This window comes from Xiphophorus maculatus, chromosome 4 (assembly GCF_002775205.1).
Source record: "Xiphophorus maculatus strain JP 163 A chromosome 4, X_maculatus-5.0-male, whole genome shotgun sequence".
Lineage (NCBI taxonomy): Eukaryota > Metazoa > Chordata > Actinopteri > Cyprinodontiformes > Poeciliidae > Xiphophorus > Xiphophorus maculatus.
In genome coordinates, this window is record NC_036446.1 from 15,774,512 (window position 1) to 15,795,774 (window position 21,263).

The following is a 21,263-nucleotide window of genomic DNA, read 5'->3' on the forward strand; positions in this document are numbered from 1 at the left end:
ATTGTCCTCCTTTACGATGTTTATATGAACCTTTTGCATCCGTCTCACAGATCAAGTCAAATCAAAAAAGGGAAACTTATTTATAGACTCATTAAGTACAGTGATAGAAATGTCCTGTTCATGTAATTATGGTTTTCAGCTAATAAAACCCAAAAATTCAGAAAATTACTTATGAGGCCAACAGCTATTTAATAGAAATACTTGCAAAATCATGGAAAAGACTGCTGACTTGACTGACAGATGGCATCCACAGAAAGGGAGCAACCAAAAGGTCAATGGAATATAATGGAAAGCTGAGTGGAAGGAAAACATAGTAGAAAAAGACACACAGAGTAATCAGCTTTTGTTGTAGATTGAGACAAAGTCCATTTAAAGTGACAGGTACTTTTGGACTCGGTGCTTCCAGAGCCACCATGCAGATCTATATGAGGGACACAATGAAACAAACTGACCAAGTGTAGGGTGTAAATCTTAGTTTTACATAATATTCTAAAAAGCTAATGTCATAAACAAATTCAGGCCATATGTGTTTAAAGAATCTGTATATTCACATTTCACTTTAACTGGAATAACTAGTTCATTGAAATACAGCTGCATTGTGGAGAATGTGATGTTTTGATATTAAAAGGACTATTTGGAATGGTATAACTGGCTACATTCAAATTTTCACTCTATTACTATACATTGTGTGAAACTGAGGCTTTTAGTAATACAGTATAAACCATCAAGTTAAATTACTCTTTAAATAGGGGAATGCCAAAGAACCAAGACCAGTCCATTTCTACACAATTTTGATTAAAATGTATAACACCAAACATCTTGAGTTATTTTGTTTTTAATGTATTTTTTATTAATCACTTTTTCCACATGCTTTTAAAATTCATTGCTTTGAAAGATTTTCAAGTAATTCTAAAAACAAGGCCGTCAGATCAATATTTGATTAGTGTTGATTTTTCCTGTAATAAATCAGATGAAGCAGACCCAAAAAGTGCATTAGGGAAAATATAGATTAAAAAAAAAAAAATCCCAAATGCTTAGGCACAAAACTCAATATATATGAACAAAAGATGGAAACATTAGGAACGAGTTTAAATAAATACACCACAACAATTTTGGCTTAGATTGCAGCAAACCAAACAAACCATTTACAAAAAAAAGAAAAAGATCGTTTTAAAGTGCTTTCCCTCATCTACAAATTACATCATTTTAGGAAAAGAAAAATAAAATAAAACTTCAGCGCTGACACACTAGTCTTCCTAACATTTACTACATCTTCCTTTAAATGTAAAAGAGCTGCAGTTATAAAGCACAGATGTCTGGACCATTTGGTGTCCAACGTTTGAAGTTTTCTTCCCTTGTTTTTCCCCAGTAAACATGACTTCCTGATACATTTTAAGTTAATTTCTTAAAACTGGCTCCTTAAAGGGGTTTCCAACCCCAGTCCTCAGGGGCCAGGGTCACCCTGTGCTCAACACAAATGATTCAGATGACCTCTTCCGCAGGTCAATTAGTTGTTCAGTAAACCAGTCATTCTTTTGGTTGAACACGACACCGACCCGTGTAGACCGATTCGGGACACCCGGGTAATCGTGACAGAAGCTGCATTTAATCCAAGTAAGCTTAAGAGTTTTTACTTAAGCTGTCCAACGTAAACAACAAAAGAAAATCTAAATAAATACATGATTTACTCGGTTTAAAATGTACATTAGTCTCGCCCCCACAGTTCAACTTTGGCTGAGCGCCGAAGCAAAATGCTTCACCTTTTATCCATCTGCAGCACCTGGATTTGATGACAATGTAGGACGGAAACATCGTCACATTTTCAGTGATTAATGGCGACATGCAGGGTAAAACTCACAAATTGGTACAATTTAATTAATAAAAAAAAAAAAATCAATGTGATTATAAAACCCCTCCGCCCAAAGTCCTTCTGCTCTTGTAAACCAGACAGGCGTCATGCAGAGTTGAGCGGCGGGGTGGAGAAAAAAAAAAAAAACAATCAGTCTGATTCCTTCTGGAAGCAGATAATGGTAGAAAAACAAAAATGCAGTTTTTAAACTTCACTGAGAAAAAAAAAAAAAAACAACTAAAATCTGTCCATAGTGGTTCCCCAACCAATCCTCTCCAGAGTAGCAGCACGGTTCTTGTTACGGAGGAAACAGCAGACAGGATCCTTCTTAGTTCACAACGTCCTGGTAGATGGAGTTGGACGTGGTGAGGCCGAAGATGAAGGCTCCGACTGTTACCATGGCAACGCCAAGGAACACCAATAAATGCCAGCTGGGAAATATCAAAACACGAAGGCAGAGCTCATAAAATAACATACTTAAAAGCTGCTTTATCTGCATAAATATTGGTGTTAATTATCTGTAAACTACATAAAAATAAAAAAAACTGTAAAACACACATTCTTAACAGCTACTAAAAGGTTTAAATCAAAAGGTGTAGAAGTCAAAGATATTTATGTTTTACAATAGGGCATGGGCAATTTGGACCACAAATTTCACTATATGGCAACATAAAATAATAAAATTAAACTTCAGTCTTCTGAATTATAAATGTATCACTATAAATTGTTTAAAGCGCTAAAACGCCTTCCATACATTAAATTGTAGGTGAAAAATACTGCAGAGCAACACACCAAAGCATACAGTTACAGCTCAATCGTTATTACTTATTTGTAATGTAGTTATACAAAATGTGTTTAATTTTAATCACTGAAATAGTTAAAGAACATGCATGTGTCCATTTTTCTAAAACTAAGTATATATATATTTTTTACCATTATATAAAAACAAATGTTTGCAGAAAATAAGCAGCCTCACCTTTTAGTTCGAATGTCTGTCTCTGAAAGTTTGGCCTGCATCAAACACAAACCTGTGAAGTTAAAGAGACATAATGAGACGTTTAAGCTCCACCTCGACCTGAACGAGAGCGCAGGACGCGCAGCGTTACCTGGGAACACGAAGATGAAGCAGGCCGCCAGTCCTCCGATCAGCGAGATGACGCGGCCGATGTCTGGGATGAAGAGCGCGAGGACGAGGGTGACGACGAACCACACCAGCGTCTGCAGGATCCTCCTCCTCCGCTCACGGCGAACACACACCTCCACCTGCTCGCCTTGGAAACGCAGCCACAGGCCCTCTACCACCGCCCTGCAGGGGCGAGGCATCGCAGGACAGAACGGGGTTAGAGTTTGTGATCGGGCTGAGAGATAAGTTAGTTAATTTAATAAAATAAAGGTTTTTTTCAATGGGTTTCTATAATTCAGACTGATGTCAGCACAGCTAAAACATTTCATTTTCCATTTATACATCTCAACTTTGAATTCAGGTCTAGTCTATGAAGGAATATTAGGGCCAGGCTAAGATTATTGTTTTTATTTACAAGAGTAAAAGCCACAATATTACAAGAATAAAGTCGTACAACAAAATCTAAATGATTTGACTGTAAACTTGAACTTTACCAGAATAAAGTCATAATATTAAAATACAGAAATAATTTTAAGAGAACTTCTACTTAAAAGAAATAAAATGAGGAATGTTTAGCATCTTGTAAAGTTATGATTTAGTAACTTAACTCATCAGTATCAAATTATTTTCAGCAGCAGGACTGAATTTATTTTGAAGAAGGAGCCACACAGACTGAGCTGCTCACATCACATCTCAATAACTCAAAAATATCATTAAAAAGACTTTTGTCTTTGTAATTTTAATACTTTTTTGGCAAAATTTCATCTTTATCCTGCTAATATTATGGCTATGTTCTCATAATTAACCAAAAATTCTCATAGCCTGGCTTGAATAACACTCTGTTATTCAATTTACAGAAGAAATTATTAAAATGAAAGTTGCTTTTTAGAAATTTGTCTTTTGTATAATATATATATTAAAATCAGATCTGCTATGAAATAAATCTGAGATTTTTAATTGCAAGATAAGTTTAAAAGAACCTGACTTAACTCTTCAGCACATTACAGAAGTAGAAACACTTTTATATACACCTGCATACAGAAACTACACAGAAATGTTCCTTGCTACAACATTAACCAAAGGTTGGGCAGAACGTTTCATCTTGACTGAACATTCAGCGTTTATCCTGTAGGCGACTGTCCTATAATTATTAAACTACATCCAAATCTACTGTTAATGACTGAAGAGGATATGAGTTTATGTTAAAGATAATTATTTGACATGGATCTAAAAGAACTTTTTCATGCTTATGAAGTTAATCCACACTAATTAAACTTCTTCCTCCTGACGTCTTTGGGTGTAAAATTGTATGAGACATTATTCACACATTCCCATTTTTGTTGTTTTTCTTATTATGCAGAATCTGAAATTTAAACTCCGGGATGCAAAGAAAGGAAATTTTATTGATACGCCTGACTATTTTATCTAATCTTAACAGGCAACCATCCCAAAATGCCAGGAAAAAAAACAAAAAAAAAAAAACACCTCAGCTCCCAGTGATTTCTGTGAATCGAATGAAAACTCTTAGCTTTCCAAATAACCTTGAAAGTTTTTCAAACAGTCAAGCAAAAGCAAAAAGAAAAAATCTGTTTGTAAAGTGGAAAAACAACCAGAGTGGCGCTCAGTTTCTTTGTGTCAGCATAAAAAGCATAAATCAGATGACATTCCACTTCATGATCACAGAAGTAAAAATAAAAAACAAGAAGTGATCCCTTAGTAAAGATTTAAACATTTTAAGAACTCAGAAATGTCATTTTCAAATTAATGCAGGGGAGATCAATTTGAGAAGTATTTTGCAGGAGGAAATAAAAATAAATCAGACTTTATGGAGGGAATGTTTCATTGAGGTAATCAAATAAAAAGAATCAGGATCTGTAATCAGATGCTTTTTCAAAAATAAGGGCGTTTCAAAAATGATAAATCCTGGCCGAGTCCAAATTCATGGGTTGCCTCCGTCAAAGCAATGCAACGAAGGCTCCAACAAACTGACACTTTTAATTGTATTTTAATATTAAATATCCACATTGGCTTTAAAATATCTGTGCTTAACCCCCAAAGTTGCCTTTCCATTGGATCTTACCTGCCACAGAAGTGTAAAATGGGGTAGGAAGTCACCACACAGAGGACAATGAAAGCTCTGGCAATGGCCACTGCGATGTCATCAGGAGGGTAAGACATCAACACGTCCTGATTCACACTGGAGCCAAAGGTCAGGAAGCCGCAGACGCCTGATCACAAACGAGTTACAAACCAAGAGTCAATAATAATTCAACAGGAAACGCATGAAGGGAAGCTGTACATTACTGTCAGAGAGATATAATTCAAAGGAAACCCACCTGTCCCTGTGTAGACAAAAAGGCAGATTATCATGCTGCAAGTGACTACAAACCCCCACGGTTTGATCGCCTTCGTCTTCATGCTATTAAACACCGGCACACAGCTGACATGGCACTGCCGAGAGAAAGTAAACACATTTAACTCAAGTAACAAACATATTTTTAGTTTTAAAAAAGACGACACGAAATGAGGAGATACCTGGAAACCAAAGCATATGGTGGGCATTGCATTGAAAACAGCAGTCCAGGAAGCAGAACTGTGAACGACAACGACGATGGCTTAACAACGAGCAAAGAAAAGTGATGTGGATGCAGGCGAGTTGGGAAAAACGTTTATATTTTCAGGACTCACGTGACTGGAGCGTGGTCTGGGTTCATGTCTTTGTCTGGAAAGATGTACTTCACAATAACCACAACGGTAACGTACCAGGTTCCCATCACACTCAGAGCACTACAACAACAACAACCATCAGGTTGATCATCACACAAGGCAAATCCAGAGCTAAATCGGGAGCAGATCCCCTGTACCTGGCGTATTTCTGGAAGCTGATCTCTTTGGGGATGGACAGAGGCAGAATTACCAGGACTGCAGTGACGACGATGGTAAACTTCCTGTCTGTGTACCAGTGACCCTCAGGTGACCCGTCCGTTTCATGAGCAGCAGCAGCGACCACTGCAACAAAAACAAATGTTTTTAAAATGTTTATATTTTACCCTTAATTTAGTTCAGGGTAAAATATTATTTTCAACAATTATTCAAACATGAGAAATGCTGAATCAAATCCCCGACTTTTGCAGAGTGTAGGAACATTCGAAATGTACAGGATGTAATGAAGACAGTTCAACAAAAAAAAAAAAAAAAAAAAAAAAAAAAACTGTCTGAAAAACTGTTTTCTGTTTTCAGCCAGAAAACATTTCCGTCACCTCGACCAGAGGCAGACAGATCAGGATTTCTGCTTTGTCAGCATCTCAGACAAGGCGTCACATGAGGCATTTACTGAGAGAAAAAGCTGAGCAGAGTCATAATGAATGCTCTTTGCACCCATCTTTAACGTTCTGCATTTTCCATGTTACTGCTTAACCTGAGCATGTCAAAAATCTGTCCGGATAGATAAAAACATCTGAACTCAGAGAACCTAAAGTTCAAAGCCTCCAGTTATGAAGCCTTATTGATCAGAGACGATACTTACAACGATCCAACTGGTCGCCGATGACGATGAAGAAAGCGATGCATGTCCCAAACGTGTAGATGGCGATGGCCAGTTCACAGAGGATTCCTGTGACTTTCCCACAAGTGGCTCGAACAACTTCCTGATAGGTGCCCTCATTGCTGACCTGCAGAAACCAGGCAGCTGATTTACAAACATGTATTGAATAGATAAATTTATATAAAACACTTAATGAGTTGATAATGAAAACTTTTTATAGCGAGTTCTTCCTGCTGAATTGTTTGTGTGCTACAGATCCTGCAGGACTCAACTTAGTTTTTTGGTTTTGTTATATCTGAGCTGTACAGGAACAGAAAGACTTGCATTGTTACAATTCTGCTTGTCGTGATCAGGAACAGAAAGACGACACAGAAATTTTATTGCCAAACAATGTTGCTTCTTGAAAAGATTTGAAGTCTCTGCTTTTGCCTGGCGAACTTTAATCTGTTTTATTAGGATTGGCTGTGATACACCGACACGGGGTAGAGTATAGCTGTCGATTGGAGGGAAAATGAGGTTTTCCATTTACCTTTAAACACAAAATTGTTTAAAGTGGAGCGTGCCCTGTTTACACAGACACCACTAAATAAAATCTAGTGTAACTAAGTGGGTCACGTGAACTCACTCATATCATGTTCGTGTGATTTAAAATCCTGTCCTGTGAAGGACGGATGGATTAGACCGGCGTGTTGGACCACAAAGAACAAGGAACACACTGATCAGGGATAAAACGGTTCAGCAATGATCAATCCAGAATCAGAAAATGTAAAGATTATGGCCAAACTAAAAATGCACCAACCAAACAAGAGTAGCAGCTCAGGTGGGAGAAACCAAGACTTGTACTTTTCTATCCTATTCAAAGAGGTTAGGTCTACAAAAATGAAAATTTACCATCATGCACTGCTCTGCGGTTGTAAGGTGAAAAAGTATAACGGGTATAAATATGTTTGCCAAATCTAGTAAATGTTGTTGCAGAACATGTTGCTGGTTCAGCAGAACAGATGGAAACAAAAAACATACTAGGCCTGTCGCAAAAAGCAATAAATCAATTAATCGCATGATAAATTTTAAAAAATCTCTATTTGCATGATTTTTTTTCCTCTTTCTAAAAAAATAGAATAGAATAGAAGTACTTTATTCATCCCAGCAGGGAAATTACTTTAAATTAAACTGGATGACAGGAGTCTCAAGTCTGCTGCTTTGGTCTCAACTGGCCCCTTTTTATGAAGGACAATTTTACAGAGATTTCAAATTTAATTTATTTGCCATTTCTGTTATATTTATTTATTTTGGATATTTAAAATGTCTTCCAAGTCCAACATTACATATTAATTCAAATTTAAAGTTTATTGGTCTTTGATAATGTGCTCTTGCTTTATTATGCCATTACCAATTGAAAATGGTCTCAAAACAGCATCATCATCATCACTAAAACTTCTGCGTCAATTTATCATGCAGTAAAATTTAACATCGTGACAGGCCCAAACGTACCTGAGAGCAATAGCCAAGGATCACCAGCCCACTGATGATGAAGATGAGCATGAACTGTTGCAAAAGCAAACCACAAAGGGAGTGTTCAAACGTTTCATAAACTTGTGAATATTGCAGTTCTGGTATCCGTTTACCATCTGCAGCATCACTCCTGCCGTCACTCCTCCAGCCATGCTGAAGGCAGCAGGAAAGTTGAGCAGTCCCGCACCCAGCGCGGCGTTCACCACGATGAAGACGGCACCCACAGCCGACACGCCCCGGCTCCCCTCTTCTGCCTCGGGGTGCCGGGCAGAATCCACGCTGGGGCTCTGCAGGAGCCTCGCTCGTTCTCCGGAGTCGCTGCTGATGTCGCCCCAGTCTTGAACGTCAGTGTTGACCGCCATGAGGAAAGGAGCCGAGAGACGACCGGCGTCAGCTGGAGGACAGCGACGTTCCGCTGAAGTTTCTCAGCTAGCTGGAGGGATCCTGGAACGGTGAGGCTGTTTACTTCACTCTGCAATCAAATATTGATTATTGGGATTGCTACATATGTGGGATTTCCTATAAAACTCCACTCACTGATATGAGCAAGAGCAGCTCCTAGCAAAAGCATTACTACCCCTTGAAATTGCTCAAATTGCAAATTTCATTGTGCCATTTTGTGATTTTAAATGACAGAGCAACATCAAAAGATTTTGCATAATCATGAAGTGAAAAAATATATACATTTTTTTTTCACAAATAATCTCAAAACTACATCTTCAGGTCCCTTTTATGTAGTTATAAAAACAGACATGTGTGCCAAAGAACATTAGAAAAAACAAGGTCCAACATGCACAGCAGGCGGGTCAGGGAGAAAGATGTGGACAGGTTTAAAAGCAAAAGTTAGGATATAAAACAATACTTAGTATTTATTTAATTCAGTTCAGTTTATTTTTGCAGCACAAATTCACAAGACATGGCGTCTCACACACACACATTCCAATTGGTCCTACTTATCAAATAGAACAGCATGCTCAATTAAATATTTAAAGTGGATTAAGAAGTTTCTACCTAGCAGGGGTGCCCAAAGTCGGTCCTCGAGGGCCGGGATCCTGCATGTTTTAGTTCTCTCTCTGGTGGTAGTAACATCCTTTTCAGCAAGTCAATGTTCTTCTTAGGCCTCTAATGAGCCATCATTGGATCCAGGTGCATTAAACCAGGGAGAGAAGTAAAACAAGCAGGATGCCGGCCCTTGAAGACTAACTTTGGGCACCCCTGACCTAAGGAAACCCAGAAGATTGCATCGAGTCACAGCTTTGCAGCATCCACTCCTCCTGAACCAGGAGTTAATTAATATGCCACATCACTATAAACACGATGGCAGCAGATGCATAATCATGTGTAGAAACTTAAAGCTTAAATCCAACCCACAAATCTTTAAAAATAATTCTCTGTGAACGCTCTTCCAATCTGACTGAACTATTCTGCAAAGAAAAATAATCAAAAACTTCTGTCTGAAGCAGGGCAGGAAACAAATTCATGTTCTGATTTTTATTTGCAAATAACAGAAAAAGATTCATTCTTCTGTTTTGTTGCCTATTTGTAAGGGTTTGCAGGGGTCTCAAACTCCAGTCCTCGAGGGCCGGCATCCTGCAACCTTTAGATGTGCCTCTGCTGCACCACCTGAACAGAATAATTAGGTCATTAAGGCTCTGGAGAACTGATCTACACAAGGAGGAGGGAATTAAGCCATTTTATTCCAGTTTTTCCGTACCTGTGGCACATCTAAAAACTGCAGGACAGCGGCCCTTGAGGACTGGAGTTTGAGACCCCTGGTTTATAGCATAAAACTTCATTAAAACGCACTAAAGTTTTGGATGGACAAAAAAAATTTGAAGGGGTCTGAATAGATTTCTAAAGCAATAGTGTCAAATAAATTTTAATCTCTAAAAGCTCCACTACTTCCCTCAATTCTAACCAATAACACATTATATAGGAAGCTGCTAAACTTTGATCACGAGTGTTTCCTGATAGACAGAACCCGGGATTTGGTTTACACTTCCCCACAAGTACAATTCAGCATATACTAGCGAAATTACAAAGAAACAGATTTAAATGGATACATTTTCCTTCCTTCGGATAAGATCCGAACAAACAGGGTTGGGGACAGGAAAGAACAGACAAATGTCATTAAACTTAAATGTGAAGGCAGAACGCAATAATGGATTGAATCTTTGCCTTTATTTTCATTTTCCATGCACATTGCGTCTCTGTGTAGCGACACTTTAAAATGTCAAAACAGCTTTAAAGACATTCGTTTTTCAGGAACGATGTGAATCAATGAACGGCAACTAATGACGGAAAAATAACACACGAACTAAATTTGGTTTCCTGCTGCTTCCCAACAGAAACACGCCGCGGGCATTTTTATGGTTTCGCTTAATTAAATCAGTGCTTTTCTTTTACCAACAGCCTCGGCGTCTTTCAGGGCACCAGCCATGCCCTTTGTTGTTATGCTAAGCTAGCAAACGATATCCGAACGTTAAATACGAATAACAATCAGCAACAAAACACATTAAAATACACCAACCTGATTTAAAGGTACTACGACCCGTCAGCTGCCAAGGAAGGAACCACAAAACGCCGACACCGTCTCCATCGGTGCCATCTAGAGAATGATGGCGCTTTTAGCTCTAGCGGAACTGACGTGTAACTGCCACGTGACTTCTTCTTTGTTGGAATTCTGGTTGTTGTAGTTTTTCATGATTTGATTACCGTACCAAGAATGCGGAAATGACCGTATTATGCGAGTTTAAAATATCTTAATATGGTTATGATTAATATTTATGTCTTTGTAGAAGCATAGAAGGTGAAAGAAAAGTATTGGTAACATCCGGGTTTTGAAATCAAAGAAAACGTGAAAAATAAACTTAAGAAAAGGTCAAATTTAGATTACGAACTGGTGAAAATATTAATGATATAGAAGTTTTAGAATGATAGGTTGAAACTTTATTAATTTCAATAAAGTTGAAATTAATGTTGAAATTGATTGACGCTGGTAACAGTTCTTACTCTTCTAGAATTGCATAAGAAAATATTAATCTTATGTATAAATGTACTCAATTTAATGTTTTACATTGCAACATTAGCACAAAACGGCAAGATAGAAAACACTGCAATTTTAAAAACCCATCTGAACTTTTAATAAAAATAATTTATATGCATCATATCTTTGTAAGAATTTGAATGCTCATTGGTCTAGGAATGTGCAAAGAAGCAGATAACATATTTATAGTTGAAGTGTAAATGGTTAAAGAAAATTGGCGGAAAAAGCCAAAAATGTTCCTTGAATACTGAAAAAAATTCAAATAAAGCCAAACATTTTTCTACAAGGATTTATTGTTTGTTCAGTAAGGTAGATGACCCATGTTTAGTTTCAGACAGGAAGCAGAGAATGGAGCCAAAGTTCCAGGAATATCAGCAAATGACACCACAATTGACTGAAGCCCTGCTTCAGGCAATTATAAATGCCTGAAGCAGGGCTTTTATAAATGCCCTGCTTTATAAATGCATATTTTGATAGTCTCAAAACATTGATAGTCTCAATGTTTTGGCCATAAAGAGATTTAAACACTCAAGTATAGCATCAGGACAAATGAGACTTCTTCTGTACATGTTTCTTTTAGATTACTTTGGATTACATGGGGATACGTTTTGTGGTTTGATGACATGAAAATACCCATACGGCATAGAACCACCTCCAGTGAACTATACGCTCAATACGTCCATTTTACTCTTGACTTTTGTGCTCTTTCTTTTAACCGTGATGTCAACTGAGAGATTGCTGCTCTGTGAAGGAAATCTGAAGATCTCACACAAACCTACAGGAAAAGTACAGAATGCAAATGAGATAACTGAGTCATTTTAAATACGGAGACTAAATAACAGCGGTTGATGAAATTAACAAAAGTGAACTGATGACCAGATAAATGCCTATTCTCACAGTAAAACCCAGCTACAAATTCAAATAGTGCCACACAGTTGATAAAGTGCTAAAACACCACCAACATAAATTAAAAAAAAGCATATTTTCTAAAGATTTTCACAAAGCAACAGAGATCTCAACTTGCACCTAAAGCTAACATGCATTATCCCAATGTTACAGCGTAATGCATGAGGGTCAAGAGCAAATATTTAGAGGGACAGAAGTGCAGAGTCAGCAGCTGATTCCTCAGAATAAATAAAGACTATCAGCTCAGTCACAAACGTTTTGAACATGGCAAAAGGGCATCAGTTCAGTGAAAACTTGCAGAAAAACAACCGTTCCATGTTGAAATGATTATGACATCCAGAAGAGAAAAAGTAAAACTAAACATCGACCCGTCCTCTGAAGGTGGAACAGAGGGACACACAAAAGGCTCCTCAACATTCTGATTCTGTTCTTCCAGTGCGATCTGCTCTACTTGGTGACCACATGGATTCCCTCTGCCAGGTAGCCCACATTTGCAGTCGTCACGCCCGCCATGGAAATCCTGCCGTCTTTGGTCATGTACACCGAGAACTCCTTCGTCAGGCGCTCAACCTGCAGGAAAAATAAAAACAAAAATTCAGCAGAGCTTAAACAAGCGCTGGTAAAAAAAAAAAAAGGAGAAAGAAGACAGGCTTTTTTTTAATCCTTCCGCTGATCTTTGATTTAATAATCAGACAGGCTGCACCAAATTGGTGCTGGAGTGCCTTTTCACTAAGCAAGTTTTCTTCAGCAGGGCCTCAAACTGAGCCCTTTAAAGGTAACATATTATGTTTCCTCATACTAGTTAGTATAGGTATGTGGTCTATACTAAACATGTTCATCACATTTTTGCACAAAATCATTGTTAGATGATGAGATTTTAGTCTGATCAGTTCTGCATCATTCAGGATGAGATTTTTCAGAACCTCATGTCACTTTAAATCCAAACAAGCTGCTGCTGGTCACGACTCCAACTTAGTATTTACACTCATGTGAAAATGGCTGCAAACAGATACGCAATTATACAGCCATACATCTTTAAATAGCAGAAGTGGAGCCTCCTGCACAACCAACAAGAATGTTGGTTTCTGAATAGTAAATCAACAACAAATCACTTGTCATTTCCAGCAGCCATTGTACAGTGGTTAAACCACCTGACCAAACGTCCTGGAGCCCCGATTGAGTTGCTAGGTAATAGGGCTGGGCTTGGCTGGGGTTGCTAGGTAACAACAAAGTTCCCATCAATTGTGTTTTAACAATCAGGAAGTTTTTGAAATAGCTAATTTTCCTGACAAAAACATTAACATATTGCCAAAAAACTGGTTTGTGTGGGGGTTACTTTAAGTGCTTGAGCTTTTATAGAAGCAGCACAAACTCAACAGAAACTCAAGTATTAAAACATGAAAAATGCAAGTTTGAATAATAAGTCCACTCTAAAACCATTAATTAAGCTGCTCTTATAACCAATTAGCTCATCTATAATTTGAATATAGTATTATAAATGCAGACTGCTATTATCAGGTAATAGATTTATATTTATCTATGGGCTTACATAGAGTTTGTCAGTTTGAAAGGGTTAAATTTATCAGAGCAGATTATCTAGTAATGGAAGGATGATGCATCTCTCTAATGCTGTGTCTCAACTTTTCAGTATTTTCTTGGCTAAATATTCTAATATTGCTTTATCACATTTATTTTATCCTCAAACTTCTCAATTTTTAAGCTCAATATGCAGGACTAGCTGATTTCCAGGAAAATATAAATCCGAGTCATCTAGAAGGAAGAAAATCTTTTGAAGAACCCTTTTGAAAATAAACTACTGATAAAAACTATTTTGAAAGATCTGATCTGGCTCCATTAAACCCAAAATATTAATTAGTTGCAGTTTTATATTTTTACCCAGTGGATTTCCATAGAGAGCGCATTATTCCTGCTTGTACCTGTTCGGGTTTGAGGCCGGTGAAGCAGAACATGCCGATCTGATCGGTGACGTGCTGCCAGTTGTGGGAGGAGCCCTGCTGTTTCAGACCCGCCACCAGCTGCTCCCTCATCTTAATGATGCGGTTGGCCATGCTATGGACTTCCTCCAGCCTGACAGCACAAAACAGAACAAGAAAAACCTGTTAAAACAACAAGGTGCCATGGCACGTCTACCACTTCAGTTTTATTCTTATTACAAATCTAATCGTTACAGTGCAGCCACAAGATTCAAGATATTTTGATGGGATTTTGTGAAATAGAAACACATAGTAGCAGAAAATTTAGTGAAAGGAAAATGTTTTTAAAAATGTATTCTGAAAAATGTAGAATTCTTATTAGGACTGAGGCGACAAATTAGATTAATTGTAATGACTCAACTATTGAAATAGGCTGCAGAATGTGGCAATTTTCTTATCCAATGAATTAATATATTGTCACAATAAACAATAGATTAATCAATACTATACTAATCACCTGTTGCAGTCCTGATGAGCTGAATAAAAACACTTTTTTTTATTTGTGAAACGTGTTCCTCAATCCTTCCTACTCAGCTATGAACTTACAGACCTGGTCTATTACACAAAATATATGGAGGTCTATGTCTTAAACCTGACAAAATGTGGAAAAGTTCAGGTTGTTGGAAAACAGTCCAGCTTCTGAGAGATGTCTGCTTTCGGTTCAGGTTCAGCTTCTGTGTTAATATTTTTACCAGAGCGAGCGCAGATCTGGTGTGTTGAGGATGGTTGCAGCGATTCTGGCGCCGTTTATCGGTGGGTTGGAGTAAATCGGCCTGATCAGGATCTTGAGTTGGGACTCGACTCTCTTGGCCTCTTCTGCGTCTTTGCACACAACAGTGAAGCCTCCCACACGTTCACCTGTGGTAACCGAGAGAACAGAGTCAGGCAGAGCCGAGGCTCCATGAACTATCAAGGGAAAACACTCTGCCTGGAGCTACTTTAAACTCAGATGCCCACAAAGGTTTGCCACTAGGTGGTGACAAAAAAACAAGCTTTTGCTGCAGGTGTTGCAGTCTGCTATGATCTTTATGCACACCGTAGAGTCCCATGTTCTTGGCGAAGGACTGAGACAGCACAATGTTGTGGCCCGTCTCGATGAAGTGCCGAACAGCCCAGGCATCACGATCAATGTCGCCGCTGGCGAAGCCCTGGTAGGCCATGTCGAAGAACACCAGCAGGTTCCTTTTCTGTGAGGTTCAACATGCAGATAAGAAGCTGTTAATATTTGAAATGATGACACGACAACTTCCTACTGTACAGCTTATATCAGTCATGGAAGTCTTTGTTAGAGAGCAAGATGATAACAGCAGCAGGTTTTATCAAGATGCTCCTAGAACCGGAGCCAGGTGATCGTTTCTCACCTTCACGATGTCGCCGATCTCCTTCCACTGCTCAGGCCTGGGATCCACGCCGGTCGGATTGTGGGCGCAGGCGTGCAGCACAATGATGCTCTTCTCTGGGATTTTCTGCAACACGAAATGAGTACCTGGAGTATTAAAGACCATTTTTATTTAATGATGATTTCAGAGTTTAGACTGTGTTTTTTTTCCTTCACACTTTGATAAACCTTGATTCTACAAAGCTTGAGTGTTAACAAGCTAAGGCTGAATTAGAGTGAAACTCAACCCCTCCTCAGATAAATACTCTTAATGATCTAAATGATCATTTTTAGCTCCTCACAGAGAGCTACTCACAGAGATGTCGTCCAGGGCTCCTTTGAAGTCGAAGCCGCAGGTGGATGGGTCGTAGTATCTGTACGCTTTGAGCTGCATGCCGGCGTCTCTGAAGATGGGTGTGTGGTTTCCCCAGGAGGGTTTGGGCAGGTACACATCATGTGGACCTGTATGGAACCGAGCCTGAGACACAGAAACAACAGATTATACAGTCAGCATGACCTTTAACTGTTTCTCTTTATACTGACAGTAAAACCAGCACTCACCAGGTAATTTCCCCCGATGCGCAAGGATCCAGTTCCTGAGATGGTCTGGACAGTGATGCTCTGAAGGAAGGTAAATTTTACAACCCCAACTGTTTGATTGTGACACACCAAGGTCTAGATTGCTTTATCAGACACCGTAACTTACTCTGCCGCTCTTCAGCACCTCATTGTCGGCACCGAGCGCCAGCTGGGCACAGGCCTTGGTAAATTCACCAAGACCACCGATGGGCAGGTACTCCTTATCCAACTGTTTGGATGCCATCAAAGCCTCTGCCTGGAGAACAAGCAAAGAGAAGTAAAGAAACACACATTTTTTAAACCAAGAGCATTGTGAAAATGAAAAAATAAATAAATAAAAAGCAGATTGACTGTTTTACCTTACGAACACAGCTGAGCACAAAAGGTTTCCCCTGGTCATCTCTGTAGGCTCCCACGCCGAGGTTCATTTTCTTTGAGTTGGTGTCCCTCTTGAAGGCCTCCGTCACCCCCAGGATGGGATCAGGGGGACCCATCTGCACTCCAGCCCACCATGAGCTGCACAAAACAAACAATAAAAATGGATGCTAACAGGACATCAGCTTTCACCCAAACAAAACCCAAAGTAACAACAAAAAGGTTGTTTGGAAGCTCTTACATTCATGACTATAAACACCAAACCACATTTATACAACAGTGTTAGTCATGATCCTGCTCACTGAAGTGATTCTATCCGCCTACTTAAGTTTTCCCTTCATGTGACCCCACTGAGCTGGTGACACATGAACGACACATGCTGCGTTTCAGGAAATTAACACAATCCAATTAGCCGTTTCAAAGTCCAAAAACAAGAAAAGAAAGTAATCTGGATGCAAAATACAACTTAGGACTGAAATTATTTCCACATTTACTCACTAGAACAAATGAGTGGAAACTGAAAATTGTAGTAATGGTGAATACACAGATATTTATTGAGGTAATTTCAAGGACATGGACTTCAACCCTGCAAGGGGGTTAGGATCAGACCTTAGGGATTTTAAAATGCAGATGACAAAGGTGGGCAGACCTGTCCAAAGAAATGCAAGCATGTTTCTTTTTCTTGCTCTTATTGCCTCTACTCAGCTTTGTTTTCTTGGAAGTCAGCCATAATGTTTCTAAACAAGGTTTGCATGTTTTCCTATGGAAACACAATGAAAAGTATCTGAAATGTTGTCCAAGTTATTTTATTGACTTCAATTAAATAAATAAAAGAAACCAAGTCTGATTTACTGCCGCCCATCTGACCGTTTAAGACTCGTCATGCACAGGATGGCAGAGAAAGCTGCAACTTTGAGCGTTGAAATCCAGTTAGGACAGCATTGAAAATGATGCAAATACTTTAAAACACATTAGGCTACATTAATATCATCATGAGTTGTATACAGATTTGATATAACTCAATTATTTATCTAAAAGAACATTTGAAAATCCAAAAACATATCTCCTGTGTGAGTAAATGGAAATAAAAGTTGCTACACGTGACCTCAGTTGCACTCCTTCCCTTATTCGTTGTCTCAGGTTTCTTCTACTTTATGAAACATCTGAACTTTGTAGCTAAATTTAGGAGAGAACTTCATGCAAAGGGCAAAAGTCTCAAATTAATGTTCAAACATTAGATTAATTTATTATAATACACTTAATTTCTTGGCAGGCATGTTGCACAAAATCTCAGCTTAGTGAAGGGTATCCAGATTATGTGCAATACTTGCAAGGTTAATACAATTAGAGCCACTCAAAATATCCCATAGTTACACTTACTATATGAATAAAATCTATATGAGAAAATAAAGGCTTGGTCAATTATACAAAACATTATGGTTGGTGCTTAAAGAGGCTGTCTGGTTTTAACCAGCAGACCAGACTGCACAACTTACCTTCAGTAATCAATAGATCAAATGCCTTTTGGCTAGATGAACCATTGTTTTCCCTTACCAAATGACTTCACTGCTCATTTAACACAAGCATCTTGTTTAAGAAGAAATGTATGTGCTTGGATACAATAGAGCATACAATTTATAGTTTAAACTTGGAAGGAGAATACTGTGTGTGTGTGTGTGTACGTTATTAATCTAATAAATCTTAATTTAAAGTGGTGAATTTTATTTTATTTTAGATCGCAGTTGTCTGAACCGACTGGAGCTAATAGCTTACCCTCCACGAACTAACTCAAAGGACGAACTGGCGTTGCTTTCGCTTCCCGTGTTTAGCCAATCACCGATCAGAGGTGGAACCCAGTAACCTATCAGCGCGCAGAGGCGAAGAGTTAGCCAATGAACTCACGCGGGTTCACTGATTTGAGGTATCCGGGGTTTCCTATGACGTTGTGTGGACTTTAACGCAAAAACTCTGCTAACGGTTTACTTTATTAGAAAAAAAAGGTCACTATTGAAGGCAACGTAACTTAAGCGGTAATTATTATGAAAAACACGCTAACTCGTCCAATTATTTCCCTCCACATGGATGCATTCGTCTCCACGGGGTGTGTGTGCCACGGACCAACCAACGTGACTTCGACCAAACCAACTGTAACAATCACTAAATTATGAGTTAAGTAAACTCTCAGAGGATTCCTTGAAATATAAAGGGAAAATCTGGTAAATAAGAGAGAGAAGCGAACCACCACACCGATGCTAGCGAAAGCCGACACACCGCGGCCTGCTGAAACCATTTGACCCCTGCCTGCTGCTGGTTAAACGGATAACATGGCCTCGTTATAAACCGTCCCCTAAAAATGGTTCGTAACATTTAAAAGTGACTGCGCATTTAAAGAGCAAAGAAATACTAATAATCTGCATCATGTGTTAGGTTAAACACTAAGACGTAGACTGGTATAGGAGCTAAAAGCTCACTGTCCTCGGGTTACATGTGGGTTAGTTCGGGAGTGTGGTTTACCTGTTGCGGCTGGACAGAGCTCCCAGGGCCGGGGAGATGTTGCCCAGGCAGTGGATCACCTTGTTGGACTTGAGCAGAGCCATAGTTGCTGTGGTGCAGAGAGGAGCCTAGCAGGATGTGGACAGACGTGAAGGACAGGGGTGACCAAGCTGATACGCCTACTGTACGTGCTGACGACAGAGCTGAACGTCACAAGCGAAGCGGACCACGTTGATGGGAATTCCGTTTCGTTTTAGGGATACGTGTCGTTTGGCTTGCTTGAGCTTCACTCTGTGTTGAGATTAAAGTTCAATTAGTAAATTAATGAACGCGCCATCGTAATTTAAAATATTGCATAAATGTAAATTCAATTTTAAAATGTAAACTTATCTTGTAAGCCACACACAGATATACTTAAACATTTAGTTCTGTTATTTCTACAGAATTCGGCTTGTAGCTACTGAAAACCCAATGATTAGTTTCCAAAAAAATAGGTAATTAATAAAGACCAACAAAAAAGGATTTTCAATTCAGACATGTCACTCTACCTATTAAAACATGTCTTTGCGCTATATAGTACTTGTACAATACTTTGCACAATACTTTGTACAAATATTGTGCAAAGTATTGTACTCCTTTTGCATAAATACATGCACTACAGCACTTGGAGGTGAGCAGGACGTTGTACTGCTGAGGTGTTAAACTTATGTCTGCTAAAGATTTAACGCAATACCAAACACACAAAACAAAAGTATTCTCTACAAACTACCGTTACAACTACTGATAATAAGGAACGTATTGTGAATCAGAAACTGAGCGTTCAGAAAATTATTTAATCGAGCTCATCAAAAGTCAAACTTTTATCCAAAGTTTACCCGTCTTTTACTCAAAAATATCTATCAAAATCAACAGATTAAGAAGAAAACAATACATTTGTACAGCATCACATATACTGGTTAAAACTGACTTATATTTAAAAAAAAAGTAAATAAATAAAGCAAAAAAAAAAAGTATTATTTAAATGACATTTAGGTTTATAAGTTGCAATTGTTCCCCTCATTTATTGTACTGATGTTCCACTAGAGGGCAATCTTAGACAATGAAGTATCGACATTAAAGTCGATGCTCTGACAATGCCCATGTTCAGGTTGTCCTTATTTCAGAAGTTTTTTGGTGCTTGATGATTAAAATTGACCTGCGTGGATTCAAATATTTAAATAATAAAGCACTAAGAGAAGGAACGTATCTGGACCTGAACCACTGCAATGATTTCAGTTGTGGCTGAAGCTAAAAAAAAATAATTTAAAAAACCCTTCAAAAATGTACTTATTACGCTTATCTCAGTCAAAAGACAATTCATTTAAACTAGATGGAGAGTTTTCATACTTTAATACCATACCTTTTTAATACTTTAAATTAAAATCACCAGACATTGCAGTGAATAATTATTTCCCCCTTGATTTCTTCTATTTTTGCTTTTTTACTTTAATGTTACAGATTATAAAACTAATTTTAATATCAGACATAAGTATAGTCTGAGAATAGATGTAAAATCCAGTTTCCAATCATGATTTTATCCATTAACAGAGAAAATCTGTCTGGTAATCGATTTTGTCTTACGATCTGAAACGTGTAAATTTAACAACCAAAAAAAAAAAAAAAAAAAGTAAAAACAGATAATATCTAAAACTTTTTTTTCTGTTTCTTATCTTTATTTAGCAATAAACACACTGACAAAATATATGCTCTAAATGCTGTATGAAACAAAGATGCAGAATTGTTTTTGTTTAATTTTTAATGTCTGATGCAGCTGCAAGAGAAGAAAGCTCACACCGAGCATCTTAGAGTCTAGGTGGTTTATCACACTGTGGAGGCTGGAAGTCCATGAAACACTTTTCTCAAACTCAGTGGACGACAACAGCGTCTGCTGGCAAACCAACAGAGTGGCAGAAAGAGGCTCATCCCTGGCTTACATGTGGCTCTGCATCTGTCCACAGAAGATATGGATTAACCCAGAAGAAAGAAGAGAAAGGAACCAGGAGGCATTGCTGTGTCAAAACTGGTTCATTCTCACCTTAGAACTGCATATATTGTGATTTTATTTTTGCTAAAAAAAAACTTCCAGAAAAAGATGACAGTTTCTTGCTGGACCAGTACTACCTCTCAACAACTGTCATCTGAAGCTATATAATAAAAAACAGGTTCAATTCACTCAAAGGAAATAAAAGTAATCAATTTAACCCAATCGTAATGCAATGTAGCCAGGTTTAGTTGATTATTAAATGTCAGTAGGTGATCTGATGTCCAACTCAGCTGACCAGCAGATTTCACAAAATCTTAACTTTGCATCAAACCATTTTTCAGTGACATTTTGAATGATTCTTGTCATCTTTTTTCCACCATTTCAATCAGGCCAGAGGTCCAAATAGTTTTACAAAACCAAAAACAAGTGAGAATATTTTTG

General features: G+C 38.3%; 2 protein-coding genes across 2 annotated transcripts; both read right to left on the minus strand.

Annotated features, from left to right (window-relative positions):
- Positions 1 to 824: 824 nt before the first annotated feature.
- slc38a7 (solute carrier family 38 member 7) lies at positions 825 to 10,659 on the minus strand. Its single transcript, XM_005814370.2, has 12 exons — positions 10,559 to 10,659; positions 8,142 to 8,500; positions 8,008 to 8,061; positions 6,499 to 6,643; positions 5,837 to 5,981; positions 5,661 to 5,759; positions 5,508 to 5,565; positions 5,309 to 5,423; positions 5,053 to 5,200; positions 2,956 to 3,155; positions 2,826 to 2,877; positions 825 to 2,280 (listed from the first exon to the last, which is right to left on the minus strand). Exons 2-12 carry the CDS (start codon positions 8,388 to 8,390, stop codon positions 2,178 to 2,180), a joined length of 1,368 nt encoding a protein of 455 aa, XP_005814427.1. The 5' UTR covers positions 8,391 to 8,500; positions 10,559 to 10,659; the 3' UTR covers positions 825 to 2,177.
- A 688-nt stretch (positions 10,660 to 11,347) lies between these two features.
- Positions 11,348 to 18,978, minus strand: got2 (glutamic-oxaloacetic transaminase 2). Its single transcript, XM_005814369.2, has 10 exons — positions 18,821 to 18,978; positions 16,291 to 16,447; positions 16,059 to 16,187; positions 15,914 to 15,973; positions 15,669 to 15,830; positions 15,336 to 15,440; positions 15,011 to 15,161; positions 14,667 to 14,832; positions 13,918 to 14,068; positions 11,348 to 12,550 (listed from the first exon to the last, which is right to left on the minus strand). The coding sequence occupies exons 1-10, from the start codon at positions 18,901 to 18,903 to the stop codon at positions 12,428 to 12,430; spliced, it is 1,287 nt and encodes a 428-aa protein (XP_005814426.1). The 5' UTR covers positions 18,904 to 18,978; the 3' UTR covers positions 11,348 to 12,427.
- Positions 18,979 to 21,263: the final 2,285 nt, after the last annotated feature.